Genomic DNA, 15,039 nt, shown 5'->3' on the forward strand with positions numbered 1-15,039 from the left:
CAAGTCTTCCCTTTTTGATAACAGAGTCTTTTTATTGATAACTTCCCAACGACATCTGTAAACATCGGGTACAAAAATATTCCACTAAACTCTGTTTTCTAAGTGACTTGGCCAGCTCTGTGGAGGCCCCAGGAGATGCCTGGTGGACTGTTGGGGTCCACAGCTCTGTTCAGAGAAACAGGGAGTCCCCAGGCTCAGGAATAAGAGGCTTGCCCTGCCTCCATGTCAAATCTACCTGTCCCAGAAACCATGACATAACAAGAAAAAGCACTCCACGAAAGGGAGGGGGTACCAGGATGAGCAAGTACAAAGTACTGGGGTCTCAGCTACACTGAAACTTCCCACCAAAAGGACATGGGGGACATCTGGCTTTGGTCTGAGGGAACCTTAAAAGCACTGTTCAGAGCTAGCCTGAGGCTGAGCTTGGCAAAGATCCCTGTTCCCAGCCCCACAGTCCTGACTGGGGTGGGTGTCCTGGCATGGTGAAGGGGCCTCATTCTAAGGGGAGTAGGAGCAGGAATTAGAGATTTTGCCTCAGGAAGGAGCTCCAGATGTCAGTGGAGCGGCAAAGCTGACTAATCATGACTCCTGGGGACAGACACCACCTCTAAGAACCTTTCTGGGGTTCGAGGGAGGGGCTACTCGCCCTGGGTCTCCTCCTCATCTATCTGGCTGTGGCCGTTGATGACAGGGGAGCCAGGCCGCATGTTGGACAAATCCTCAAAGCCAGGGCTGAGGGACGGTGAGACAGTATCAGGGCTGGTGTCACAGGAGCCCGTGCTCTGCTCAGAGGTGGCGATGGTGGTGGTAATGCTGGGCGGGATGGGGTCTTCATCTTCATCCTCCAGGAAGGACGCCTCAGGGGTGTCTGGGAAGGAGGCCCAGGGGACTGGTCAAGTCACCTTGCAGGAATCAGGCACCTCTTGTGAGTGGGGCCCTAATGGTCCTTCCACCCATGGGGGCATTGTGTGACCCACTTTATAGAAGGGGAGAAGGAGGCCTAGGCAGGTGGGAGGCATCTCATCAATGGAGAAAGACTTAAGACTCAAGCTCCGGGGTGAGGCTGAGCTTGCTGTACACATGCCCACAGTCCTCTCAGCACTTGGGAGGCTGAGGCAAAAGGATTGCAATGAGTTTGAGGCCAGCCTGGGCTACAAAGTGACCTGTCTCAAAACTTAAGAATTGAGAACAAAGCAGGGTGTGGTGGTGTACACTCGGGAGGCAGAGGCAAGCAGATAACTGTGGGATCAAGGCCAGCCTGTTCTATATAGTGAGCTCCAGGCCAGCTGGGGTTACAGGAGACACTGTCTCAAAACAATACAAAAAATCTCAGTGGGATGAAGATACAGCAAATGACTCAGCAGATGAGGTATGCTCAGGCTTGGTGAAGACCCTCTGAAATGTTGAGTCACAAGTGGTATTGCAGCCACAAGAGCTGTGAACTTGATTTTTCCCCATCCTTTCTTACGTCACCCCCCAGATAACATCACTTCCTCTGTGGAACTCAGTTTCCCCTCTGTGAAATGGGATGCTCAGTCTCCACCTCACAGATAATTGTGGGTGACATGAGAACTGTTACCATTGATCCCTTCAACCTCCCCAGGAAGACACTGCAGCCTTCACTGCCCCAGTGGCCTCTCCAGCCACTGCCATGGGCCTGGGATTAGGTCAGCTGCCCAGATGGCCTTCGGCAGGCAGCCCTGGGTGGAGGGCACATGGGCACTTGAGACACTTACGGCTGAAGGCCTCTGGGTGCTGCCGGGCCAGCTTCCCCTTCAGTGTCCTGTGGAAAGGGGGGACAGGCAGGGATGAGCCACCAGGCAAGTGCACTACAGAGCTAACCCTCAGGAGTCCTGCGGCCCTAGGATCTGCCTGTCACCCTCTGTCTCTTGTGCCTATCTGTCTGTCTCTGATGTCTTTCTTTGACTCTTGTGTCTCTGTCTGGTGTCTCTCTGTATGTGTCTCAAATCGCTAACACTCACTCATTACTCATATGTACCAGGCACTAGTTCAGGTGCGTCTTGTATCTGTCTGTCTCTGTCTCTGTCTGCCTTGTGTTTTGCTTTCTGTATCTTTGTCTCCTTTGTCTCTGTCTCATGTGTTTCCTTGTATGTGTCTGTCTCTAGAACTCCCAAGTAGACCTATACCACCCACCTTGCTGTCACCTTACTTACCCACAAGCTGGGGGCAGCTTCCTACCCACCCTAGGCTGCCACATCCTAGGCTAACTTCCCAGCTGTGCCCCTCTATCCTAGGCAGGGGCTCCCTGGGGAGGCAGAAGGTGCAGGCTGGGGACTTCGGCAGCTATACCCACAGTCTGACACCCATAAACCTGTACGTACAAGAGGCAGATGTGCTCTACTGTGCTGCTTTTGGAATTTTTTCTATTTGGCTTGTGTTGTGTTCCCATGTAGGGCACTATGCATGCACATGTGTAACCAGAGGTCAACATGAGGTGTCTTCCTCAGCCCTCACACTTGATCAGCAGTCACACTGAGTCATCGCCCTGGTTCTTACTTGGCTTTTTGGGAGAGTCTTGCTGCGTACTTCAGTCTGGCCCTGAATTCCCCATGTGGTCCCTGCTGGCCTGAAGTCCAACTCTAAGAGTCTCAGCCTGAGTACTGGGTTCACAAAGGTGTGTCCAAACCATGGGGCTTTAGCATCTCTCTACTGGCTGCTGCTGGCCCTTCCTCAGGTCAGGCACCATAAATGTTTATGGAGGATGGCAGTGGGGTCTTCAAGGCACAGCCCTGGCCTGACTACAGTCAGCGGGCCACTGAAACAAGCATCCCAGCTGGGCCCCAGCTGTGACTGACCTCTTTCCTTCCTGGGGAGTTGGGACACATGCAACTGGCTATTAGCTCTCAGAGTTCCTGCCTACCCCCATCACCTGCACAGCCAGCCTGGTGTTGTGCCCCAGAAACATGCTTATATGAAGAATTATAAGAGATGGGGTGGTAGTATGTGCCTGTCATCTCAGCACTAAGGAGGTAGAAGCAGTAAGATCAGGGGTTCAAAGTCATCCTCAGCTACATAGTGAGTGTAAGGTCAGCCTGGGCTACATGAGACCCTGCCTCAAACAAACAAGAAAAATAATTAGAAAGGGCTTATCCAGCTGGGCATGATGACACATGCCTTTAATCCCAGCATTTGGGAGACAGAGGCAGGTGGATCTCTATGAGATTGAGGCCACCCTGGTCTACATAGCAAGTTTCAGGCCAGCTATGGCTACAGGGAGACCCTCTCTCAAAAAAGAAAAGAAAAGGGCTTGTCAAGTCTGTCTCAGGATTCCTGTGTAGAGCTTGCTCAGTTAAACCTGTTGCCTATGGCAGGGCATGGTGGTGCATGCCTTTAATCCTAGCACTTGGGAGGCAGAGGCAGGTGTATTCACGGCCAGTCTGGTCTACACAGTGAGTTCCAGGCCAGCTGGGGTTATAGGGAGACCCCATCTCAAAAAGACCAAGACCAAAACAAAACAAAACATAAACCTGTTTCCCTTAATCCTGCACCCAGCTCTGGAGATCAGCAGGTTTGAGACACCTGGCTCTAGAGGTCAGTAGGTTTGAGACAGAAGAACTGCACTCCCTACACACTGGTGGTCCTGGCTATCCGGGGCTGGGACAGGGGCCACAGCTGTACATACAGCAGCAGCGGCTGAGGCTGTGGGGGCACTGGGAGTGTTTAGCGGTCTGGTGCCTGAGCACAGAGCCAGCCTGGGAACCCTGACCAACTAGGGATGGAACCAGATTCTCTGTCAGCATCCCAGCCATCATTGCTGCTTTGGCAAGTCCAAGCTATGCAACATAGCCAGAAAATAAAATGGAAATTCAAAACAATTTCCAGATTATTTCCCCAGAGCGTCTATCTTTTCAGGATACCTCAGTGAGCAATGGAGCCTTACAAAATAACCAGAATACCAGAATACTGAGTAGTAGAAGGAGGAGGGGCCTCAGAGAGCAGGGAGGGAGAGGGAACCTCAAAGGGGAAAGGCCTATGAAGAGGGGAGGTCTCAGGGGAGAGCAGGTCCTGAAGGGATTGAAGCCAAAGGGCAGCTTTTAGGAGAGAATGGGTTGGGTCTCAGAGTGGAGGGCAGAGCTACCTTAAGGACCCAGGTGACAGAGGCCAGTGAAGGGGGCCCAGGGCAGGAAACTTGTGGGTTCTTAGGACCTGCTGTTTGAGGGGTGTGGTATCAAAGGATGGCCTAAATAAAGGCCAGTGAAGGTGCTGGTGGGGGGATCCCTGAGGGGCAGAGTCTGAGGCCTTCGAGTCCCACCTGATCCGGCGGAAGATGCTGTCCAGGTCCCGCTTCATGTCTACCAAGGTGCGTGTATGGTGCAGGAAGCGTTCGCTCATCTGCTGCAGCCTCACACTTGACAAATTGTTGAAATTCAGGAGCATCTCATTTGTCTTCTCGAAGCGGTCCAGCCTAGGGACAGTGAGAGGGCATGAGCCCCTGCCTGAGGCCCAGGTGCCCCAGGCCACAGCCAGAGCTGAGCAATAGTGAGAGGCCAGAGAATTGTTTACTGTGCTAGCCACTAACTCCTATTCACCACTAAATGCCCCACTTGGCCACACCCTCTGCTCCACTTAGCTCTTTCAGAGTTTGCTTTTCGCTTCTTCAGACAGGCTCTTGCTAGGTAGTCGTGTGCCTGGTCTTGACTTACTCCATAGTCAAGGGTGACCTCAAACTTACATTAATCCTCTAGCATCTAGCACATGCCACTACGCCCAGTCACAAGGTTCAGATTTAAATGTCCCCCAGGGGCTGAAGAGACGGCTCAGCAGTTAAGAGCACTGGCTGCTCTTTCAGATCTGGGTTCAGTTCCCAGAACCTACATGGTAGCTAACCACCACCTGTAACTCCAGTTCCAGGGGATCCAATGCCCTCTTCTGGTCTCTGCAGGCACTGCACATACATGGTGCACTTACACACATGCAGGCAAAACACATATATACATAAAATAAAAATAAATAAAATTAAATGTCCCACAAAGGTACTAAAGACCTATCTATCCCCCAGCCTGTGGCAGCAGAAACTTGGAGGTGTGGCCTGCTGGAACACTGGGAGTATGCCCTCCAAAGAAATTCGGGGACCCCAGCTCCCTCCTCCCCTGCTTTGTCATGGCAACAGCCATGAAAGATGGACTGAAACCTGAGCCAGTAAAACCCTTCCCTCTTTTAAGCTGATGATCTTGTGCATTTTGTCAGAGCGTGGGAAGCTCAGAGCCACACCACCCCCAAGCAGACCCTCTGCTCCTGTTGGAGTCCATGAGCCACAAATTCGTCCTCAATCTCAGCCATGACTCCTAGGGCCAGGAGGTTCTTATATCCTTATTTGGTTTTGTTGCTGTTTTGGGAGTTTACAGGGCCAGATTCAAATCTGACCTAAAGAAGCACGAGAGAGGAGCTGGGCCTGTGCACACTTGCAATCCTGGAGCTGGGGAGGCAGAAGCAGGATGACAATTACTAGGAGTTCAAGGTAAGCCTTGGCTAAAGAGTCAGTTTAAGGCCAACCTGGTCTACATGAGACTCTTCTCAAAAAGAAAAAAAAAAAAAAACGCCCACTTGAGTTTGATCCCTGAAGCTCATATGGTAGAAGGAGAGAACTGACTCCTGAAAGCTGTCCTCACCGCCACTTGTGGCACATACATGCATACACCTACACACGCATGCACAAACACACATACATACAAATCAATAGATATAATAAACAGGCAAAAATTCAAGAGTTAAAAAGAAAAAAGTGGGCATGATGGTGCATGCCTTTAATCCTGGCATTCCGGAGGCAGAGGCAGGCAGATCTCCATTAGCCTGGTCTACATAGCAAGTTCCAGGCCAGCTGGGGCTGCAGGGAGACCCTGTCTCAAAAAAAGACAACAATGAGAGAGAGCAATAGAGAAAGAGAGAGAGAACGAGAATGAGAGAAACAACCAGGAGCAAGGGTTGGAGTGTGACTCAGTGGAGAGACTGTATGGAACATGCATAAAATCTGTGGGATGTGTTGAGCAGTGAATCTGAGGCCCATTCCACCCCTCCCCCCACACACAAGCCCTCATGCCAGAGCCAGGAAACAGATGAGGATTTCTAAGACCCAAATACCTTGGACACCCAGCAGAGGGCAAGAGAACATGATAGAGAAATGAGCACTAAACTGGGCATGGCAGCTGCTGCCCATGGAGGCAGAGAGAGAACAACTGCTGCAAGTTTGAGGCCAGCCTCAGCTACAGAAAGAAACCTTGTCTCAAAGAGAGGGAGGACCAGGCATGATGGTGCAACATTTTATCCCTACACTGTGGACGCAAAGGCAGGCAGATCTCTGTGAGTTCAAGGCCAGCCTGGTGTACATAGTGAGTTCCAGGCCAGCTGGGGCTATGGAGGAACCATGTCTCAGAAAAAAAGGGTGGGGTGGGGGGGCTGGGAAGATGGCTCAGTGATAGAGTGATGGCTCTGAAGGTCTGTGGACCTGAGTTTGAGCCTCAGAACCTACAAAAGAAAGGTGGACACATGCAGACCCTACCTCAAAAACAAGGTAAAGCCTGGGCGTGGTGGCACAGCCTTTAATCCCAGCACTAGGGAGGCAGAGGCAGGTGGATCTCTGTGAGTTCAAGGCCAGCCTGATCTACATTGCAAGTTCCAGGCTAGCTGTGGCTACAGGGAGGCCCTGTCTCAAAAAGACAAAAAAAACAACCGAGGTAGAGCTGGATACACCTTTAATCCCAACATTTGGGAGGTCGAGGCCAGCCTGGTCTACAAAGTAAGTCCCAGTAACCCTGTCTCAGAAATAAACAAAAAAATAAAATAATGTGGAGAGTCATGGAGGAAAACATCCAACATCAACCTCTGACCTCCATTTGAGGAAGTGCATTGCATGTGTACACACACACACACACACAAAACGAAGCCTGTGCTGTCAGGAACAAGGGGCTGGGGAGTGCCATCCATTGGAACCAACCCACCACGACTAGGAGCACGCTTGGCAAGCACTCACCACTGAGTCACACTGCAGCCCCATACCTGCTTTTCATGCCAAGCCCAGCTGGAATTAGAGTAAGGTTGTCCTAGGAAGGGAGAAATGCACCCCCAGAGTTCCCAGGAAGTTCCAGGCACAATGCATACCCAGTCTGAGCTCAGAGGCTCTGATGTCCCAAGGCTGCCAGGAAGCCAGCCTAAGCTTGCTGATGCCTCCAGCTGTGCCTAGCCCCAGCTGGGGGACAGGAGCTACTTGGCCCCTGCCAAGATGTAACAGCTGCAGGATGGTTCCCAAGACCTGCTGCCCATGTCAAGGCCTGGATTTCAGGCCAGGAAGGAACTGGTTCCAGGGCTAGGAATGACTTTCCTTCATTTTATCACTGCCCTGGCCTGGGGTGCAGGGTGAGCCAGGCTTCCTTTTTTCCCACTCATCCCAGGCCAGGCTCACATGTTCTTCTGGGCCAGGATGATGGCGTTGACATCATCGGCATTCACCATGCTGAGGAAGCGGCCACAGAAGACTCTTGAGGCCGAATCCGGGGTATCCATCTCTTTCTCCGCCACCTCCGCTGTCTGAAATGACCAAGCACTCAGGTCAGTAGTGGGGCAGGTGGGGACCTCAGTCTGACCCCATCATGGCCCTACAGGAGACACCACCTGAAGAACCTCAGGATACCCAGGCTGGGAATGTGGGGTGTTTGGGAAACTAAAGGAGATCATGAGGCTCTGGGGCCCATCCCCCACACCATATAGGTGGAAAGAGCCCAGCACACACTTGCAATCCCAGCATTACATAGGCTAAGATGGGAAGATGGAGTTTCCATGGCACCCTGGACTATAGAGTGAGACCTCACTCTACCACCTCCATGTTTCCTACTGGTCACAAGCCCAAAAACCAGCCCCTTTCACATACACAGATGGGGTTGTGTTACTGCTCCCCATGCTATGTCTTCCATAGATACTGCAAAGCTGCCACCGGCATCCTGTCAGAGGCTCTCCTCCCAAGTTTGTTTATTTTTAGATTACTGTTGTGTGTGTGTATGCGCACACACACACACACACACACGGGTGCCACAGCATCATAGTGGAGGTCAGAGGACAACTTGCAAAAATCAGTTCCCTGCCTCCACCGTGTGGGTCTCAGTGAGAGAACTCAGGTCTTCAGGCTTAGTGGCAAGCATCTCAGTACCACTGAGCCATCTCACTGGTCCCCTATAGGGCATTTTGTTCTTGTCTGTGATGTGTGTGCTTACATGAAAGGGTGGATGTGTGGGTACAGGCATGTAAGGACAACCTTGAGTACTGACCCTCTGGGGTCTTCCTCCATTTGCTTTTATTCTTTCAAGATTTTCCCCCCCTGCGGGCTGAAGAGATGGCTCAGGGTTAAGAACACTTGGCTGTTCTTCCTGAAGACCTGGGTTCAGTTCCCAGTCCCACTACATTTCAGCTAACAACTGTAACTCCAGTTCTAGGGAATCTGACTCCCTCTTCTGGCCTCTATGGGCACTGTACACACATTGGTGCACTTACATATATGCAGGCAAAACATATACATAAAATAAAAACAATAAAATTTTTTTCTTTAGTTTTTTTGAGCCAAGGTCTCTCTGTAACCCCAGCTGGCCTGGAACTTGTTATGAAGACTAGGCTAGCCTCAATCTCACAGAGATACACCGGCCTATGTCCACAGAGTGCTTGGATTAAAAACGTGCACCACTATGCCTAGCTTTTTTATTAACTTTAAAATTATTTATGTGTATGAGTGTTTTGTCTACATGTACATAAGCACAAGAAATGACTGTGGAGGCCAGAAGAGGGCATTGAATCCCCTGGAGCTGGAGTTACAGATGGTTGTTAGCCACCATGTGGGTGCTGTGAACCAAACCTGGGTCCTCTGCAAAAGCAGTCAGTGCTCTTAACTTTTGAGTCATCTCTCAGTTCCACACTCCCTTTTTTCTGAGGCAGGGTCTCGCTAGCCTGCAACTTCATCATGTGGGTTAGGTTAGCTGGCCCACAAGCTTCAAGGGCTCTGCCTATCTCTGCTTCCATCTCACCAGTGCTGGCATAATAGGTGTAGGCTGCTACTGAGCCCAGTTTTTTATGTAGGGTTAGGGGTCGAACCTTGGGTCCTCAAGACCAAGGCAAGTTCTTTATCAAGTGAGTTATCCCCTCCCACCCACTTTTTTTAGAGACAGGGCCTCACTATGTAGCCCTGGCTGGCCTGGAACACACTATATAGACTAGGCTGGCCACCGACTCAGCGATCCATCTGCTTCTGCCTACTGAGTGCTGGGATTAAAGGCCTGTGCACCATGTCTGGCCTCTGAGACAGTGGGTCTCAGGTAGCCCAGGCTAGCTTGCAACTAACTATGTAGCTGAGGACAACCTTGAACTGCTGATCCTCTCATCTCCACCTCCTGAACGTTGGACAATAGGTGGACATGCGCATCACACCTGGCCCTTGGCCTTCTCTACTGGATTTTAGTTAATCAGTTTATCAAAAGTTCCATTTGTTGCTGGTGTGGTGGCGCACGCCTTTAATCCCAGCACTCAGTAGGCAGTGGCAGGTGGATCTCTGAGTTCAAGGCGAGCCTGATCTACACAGTGAGTTCCAGGACAGCTGGGGCTACAGGGAGACCCTGTCTCAAAAAGACCTAAAAAAAAAAAAAAAAAAGTTCCATTTGTCATCAACCCCATCAGTCATGTAACCTGAGAGAGCACAGCTGTTTCTGACTCCAGAGCCCAGCCTAGAACAGCTCCCAGGACTGTGATTAGGTCAGATAAACAAGTGGGTAAAGTATCTGCCATGCAAGGGTGAGGACCTGAGTTAGAGTCCTAATAACCCAAATGAAGCCAGGCACAGTATTCCTGTCTAGAATCCCAGCTCCCCTAGGCAAGATAGGCAGAGACAGGAGAATCCCTGAAGCTCATGGGCCAACATCCTGTCACAAATAAGGTGGTAGGTGACAAGACACCTGGGGTTGTCCTCTGACCTCCACACAGCACAGACATACTCAAAACACAAGTTTGCAAACTCAGCTCTGAACAAGGCTAGGGGCTAGTGAGAGGGCTCAGCAGGCAGAGGGGTGTCCTGCCATGCCTGACAAAATGATTTTGATCACTTTGATATGATCCCTAGGACTCACATGGTAAAGAGACTCCCAAAAGGTGTCCTCTGCCCTTCACATGCACTTCCACACATACATACAGACAATACACTAAAAAAAAAAAATTAAAAAACAAAACAAACAAATGAAAAAAAACACTGGTTGTTCTTTCGAAGACCTGGGTTTGAATCCCAGCACCCACATGGCAGCTAACAGCTATTCATAACTCCAGTCCCAGGGGATCCAACAGCCTCTTCTGACCTCTGCCAGCACTGCACAACACAGGTGCACTTACCTACATGCAGGCAATACATGCATACACATAAAATAAATTAAAAAATTTTTAAAGTTAAAAAAAAAAAAGCATGTCAGGCTAGGGCCTCCAAGCCAGACTGGTCTACACTGAATTCTGGTCTCAAAAACCAATCATAACACTCAGCGCTGAAGCTAGCTATATTTTTTTTATTAGCAAATTAAAGCCAAGAATTATAGGCACTGGCAGACTCAGCCAGGACCCAGATGGCCTGCAGTTCCCAGCAGCTCTGCCTCCCAGCTCCCCTGGGAAGACAGATATCCTCACTCTGCCCTGAGAGTGGAGCTTCCCTCCCTAAGCCAAGGCCCAGGAACAACAACAATCCTTATAGAGTGTTCAAGAAAACCCCAGCATCCTGAAATGACTTGGCTGAGAAAGACCGGTTAAGCATTCATCAAGATTCACACAGGAGGGGCTGGAGAGATGGCTCAGTGTGGTTAAGAGCACTGGCTGCTCTTGCAGAGGACCAGGGTTTGATTCCCATCAACCACATGGCAGATAACAACCACCTGTAACTCCAGTTCCAACGCCCTCTTCTGGCCTCCACAGGCATTGTATGCACAGGTGCACTTACATATATGTAGGCAAAACACCCATACACATATTTTACAAAAGAATGTTTTTTAAAGAAAGGGAAGAGACTAAAAAGTCATGTAGTGAAAGGGCAGGGTCACGAGGTCAGAAGTAAACAATCTGCATAAACAGTTGCAAAACCTAGACTTAGAGATATGGTTCTAGATCAAGATATTGCTCCTCAGCTGGGGCTCAGCTCAGTTGGTAAAGCCCCTGCCTAAAGCATGCATGAAGCCCTGTATTCCTTCCTCAGCACAGGATATACCAGTTGTGTGGTGCACCTTTGTGACCCCAGCACTTAGGAAGTAAAGGCAGGAGGATAAGTAATTTCAAAGCCATCTTCAGTTACATAGTGCTTTTGACCCCAGCCTGGAATACAGGTGACCAGACTCAAAAAGTTGAGCATAGTAGTGCCTGCCTGTTAGCTCAACACTGTGGGAACTGAAGAGGGAGGACTGTGATAGCTCGGGTTGACGCAGTAAGATTATTGGGAATTCCAAGTCAATCTGAGCTACATGAAGCCCTGTCTCAAAAAATAAAAAAATGGCGGGGCATGGTGGCACATGCCTTTAATCCCAGCACTCGGGAGGCAGAGGCAGGTGTATCTCTGTGAGTTCAAGGCCAGCCTGGTCTACACAGTGAGTTTCAGGACAGCTGGGGCTACAGGGAGACCCTGTCTCAAAAAGACCAAAAATAAAATAAATTTTAAAATGCCAGGCATGGTGGTGCATGCCTTTAATCCCAGCACTGGGGAGGCAGAAGCAAGTCTATCTCTGTAAGGCCAGACCAGCCTGGTCTACATAATGAGTGCCAGGCCAGCTGGGGCTTCAGGGAGACTGTACCCAGTAACATAACAAATAAATAAATAAGTAAATAAATAAATAAATAAATAACACTGTCTTAATTGAAGCCAGTGTGGGCTACTATCTCAAATAATAAATAAATAAATAAATAAATAAATAAATAAATACTCTCCCCCAGTAATTCGAGGCCAACCTTATCGCCCAGGGAACAGGCAGACAGAATGATGCTTGCGCCTCTAGGCAACAAACTGGGCGCAGAGTCGCCACCGTTGCATCTGAATTGCCCTCCGTTACCCAAACTCGGAAAAAACAACACGGCTGGGGCGGGGCTCAAACTTGCACTGAGGCCCCGCCTCTCCGAGAGGGAAAACTGAGGCTCGCGCAGCCCAGGGATCCCGCCACCGGCCGACCGTCACGGAACTTGAGTTCACAGCCTTATCCACCCGTGCCCGGCCTCGGGGCCGGGAGAACTGGGCCGGCTGGGCTACAAAGCCCGGATGTGCCTGCCCTTCCCGCCATGGCACAGCCAGCGGCCTCCCGCAGCCCCGCGGTCCCCACCCGGCCCGACCCGCCCCGGCATCTCTGGCCTCGGCACCTGCACATCTGGCGGCCTGGCTCGCGCTTCCGGGATAGAGCCCGCACCGCCCTACGTCATCACGTAGCGTCCGTGCGAGCGCGCGGAGCCCCTTCGGCGTGAAGCGCGAACGAGCGTGCGTAAAAGCAGGACGGGAAGGGGCGGGACCGAGAGGCTAGTCACTCCAGTAACTTGTGTGCATGCTCTGTGTTCCATCCGAGTCTCTGCAAAGCAACCGGGAAGTGGGAAGGCAGAAAGACACTTCCCATTGCCCAGAGTTTGATGCTGAGGCCTAGCGTCTGCAGGCACTTCTTCAAAGCCCTATATACTTCCGTGAGCTGCTTTCCAGGCTGGGTTCAGATTCATCCAGGCTACTAATTTTTTTTAAATTTATCTATCATCTATCTATCTATCTATCTATCTATCTATCTGATCTATCTGTCCTATCTAATCTATCATCTATATCTATCTAATCTATCATCTATATCTATCATCTATCTATCTACCTACCTACCTATCTACCTATCTAATCTATCTATCTATTCTATCATTATTTTGGTTTTTTTGAGACAGGGTCTCCCTGTAACCGCTGACCTGGAATTCACTGTAGACCTACCTAGACAGGGCTTGCTTTGATCTCACAGAGATCCTCCTGCCTCTGCCTCCCAAGTGCTGGGATTAAAGACGTGAGCTACCATGCCCAGCTAAAATATGAAGACCCTGTCTCACAAAAAAAAAAAAAAAAAAAAAAACCAAAAAGAAAAATTAAATGAAAAATAAATAATAAAATAAAATAAAAATATCATCAGGCGTGGTGGCGCATGCTTTTAATTCTAGCAATTGGGAGGGAGAGGCAGGCGGATCTCTATGAGTTCATGGCCAGCCTGGTCTAAATAGCACCAGGCCAGCTGGAGCTACAGGGAGACCCTGTCTCTAAAAAAAGACCAAAAAAATTGTATTTATAAAAAAACAAAACATTGTATTCATGTGCAAAATTCTCAACAGATTAAAATATATATATTGGTCTCCCTGTAGCCCCAGCAGGCCTGGAACTCACTATGTAGACCAGGCTGGCCTTGAACTCGCAGAGATCCCCCCTGCCGCTGCCTCCCAAGTGCTGGGACTACAGGCGTGTGCCACCACGCTCGGCATGAATAAAATTTTTAAAAGATTTTTAAAATTATGTATATGTGCATCTTTGTGGGTATGTGCACATGACTGCAGGTATCCTCCAAGGCCAGAGGTGTCTGATTCCCTGAAGCTGGAGTTACAGGCAATTGTGAGCCATATGACATGAGAGCTAGAGCTGAACTTGGGGTCCTCTGCAAGAGGATGGACTCTTAACCACTAAGCTTTCTCTCCAGCCCCATACAATGTATTTTAATCTTATTTACCACCAACCCCCACTCCTCTCCCTAACTCCTCCAAAATCCACCCCACTCCTAATTTTTTTGTTGTTTGAGACAGGGACTCATGTAGCACAAGCTGGCTTCCAACTCGTAAGTAGCCAAAGAGAACCTTAACTCCTGATTATCCTGTCTCAGCCTCCCAAATGCTTGGATAACAGGCAATGAGTCACAAAATCTAGCCTTCGGAAATGTAAAAAGAGGGCTGGCCTCTATCCTGCTATGTGGCCAGATACTACCTTAAACTCCTGGTCTTCCTGCCTCTACTTACTGAGGTGACAGGAGTGTCTTTAGGGGTTGGTTTTGTTTTGTTTTGAAACGGTCTGTCTGGGAGCACCAGTTGACTTGAGACTCCTTATATATCCTAGGTGGCCTCCATTTCACATATTAGCCTGTTTTGGCCTCCTGAGTGCTAGGATTAAAGGTGTGCATCAACATGCTGGGCCTTCTTTCTGGTTTTGAGATAGCATCACCTGGGTCACCTGAAACTCACTGTAGAGCCAGGCTCATCTGAAACTAACCTCAGTTTCCAGGTGCTGGGATTGCAGTTTTGGAACACCTCACCTGGTTTCTGAGTATTGTAGTTTGAGTACCTCAAGATGTCCTGTGATGTGGGGAAGGCCTGTTTGAAGAGTGAGGTATAGAAACCAGGATCCATATTCTGGTGTGTGCATTTTCCCCAGCCCACCGCTTCTACCTGCTATCAGCAGTCCAAGCTAGAAAATGCATCGAGGCATGCATTTTCTAACCCTCCAAGCCATGTGCACTCTCCTGTACCTTAGCCTTCCAAGTCTGCCCTGTTGGAGGCCAAGCCTTAAGTGTACCCCTGCCCCAGTTTGAAACAACCAGGTGGCCTTGTAAAAACATGTTTTTCTTGCCCTGATTTTTTTCTACATTTTACTTCCTTATCTTGTGAAACCATCAGGGCTCATGACTGTAGTAGAAATTCCCCAGCAGGGCCTTACTGCCTTCCAGTCCCCCCGCCTTCTCTCCACCCTTTACCTTCCCCCACCCTCCGCTTTACTATATTAACACTGTGTGATTGCTCAGTAAATGAGACTTGATCAGAATACTGTCTTGTCTCCATTTCTTCGTACCCGCTGTCTATTCATTCCTCCAGGTTCAGTCTCGGTGCCCCACGCTGTTGCTCCGCGGGTCGGGGCAGGGTCTGCTGTTTATTTTCCCAGTTTTATGCTGGGTTACTGTCTGGGAGTCTCTTGGGCCACCCTGGCCAGCAACTCAAAGAAAGGTATTTCCTGTCTGGCATTGTTTCTTATTATGAAGCCTTTAGCTA

At 49.8% G+C, this 15,039-nt stretch overlaps 1 protein-coding gene across 2 annotated transcripts; it reads right to left on the reverse strand.

Moving 5' to 3' along the window:
• Positions 1-6: 6 nt before the first annotated feature.
• Kxd1 (KxDL motif containing 1) lies at positions 7-12,486 on the reverse strand. 2 transcript variants are annotated; one of them, XM_008824540.3, is made up of 5 exons: positions 12,361-12,486; positions 7,418-7,542; positions 4,274-4,426; positions 1,737-1,783; positions 7-868 (listed from the first exon to the last, which is right to left on the reverse strand). In XM_008824540.3, the coding sequence occupies exons 2-5, from the start codon at positions 7,516-7,518 to the stop codon at positions 639-641; spliced, it is 531 nt and encodes a 176-aa protein (XP_008822762.1). In that variant the 5' UTR covers positions 7,519-7,542; positions 12,361-12,486; the 3' UTR covers positions 7-638. The 2 variants fall into 2 exon arrangements, with proteins under 2 accessions (XP_008822762.1, XP_029415274.1); XM_029559414.1 differs by lacking the exon at positions 12,361-12,486 and adding an exon at positions 11,959-12,334.
• Between the last annotated feature and the right edge of the window lie 2,553 nt (positions 12,487-15,039).

This window comes from Nannospalax galili, unplaced genomic scaffold (assembly GCF_000622305.1).
Source record: "Nannospalax galili isolate Female #2095 unplaced genomic scaffold, S.galili_v1.0 scaffold529, whole genome shotgun sequence".
Taxonomy (NCBI): Eukaryota; Metazoa; Chordata; class Mammalia; order Rodentia; family Spalacidae; genus Nannospalax; species Nannospalax galili.

Coding starts and splice junctions, on each gene's coding strand:
- Kxd1 (XM_008824540.3), bottom strand. CDS start 7,518: ATGGATACCCCGGATTCGGCCTCAAGAGTCTTCTGTGGCCGCTTCCTC. Junction 1,784..4,273: donor AGCATCTTCCGCCGGATCAG/GTGGGACTCGAA, acceptor CCCTTTCCACAG/GACACTGAAGGGGAAGCTGG. Junction 869..1,736: donor GCACCCAGAGGCCTTCAGCC/GTAAGTGTCTCA, acceptor CCTCCTTCCCAG/ACACCCCTGAGGCGTCCTTC.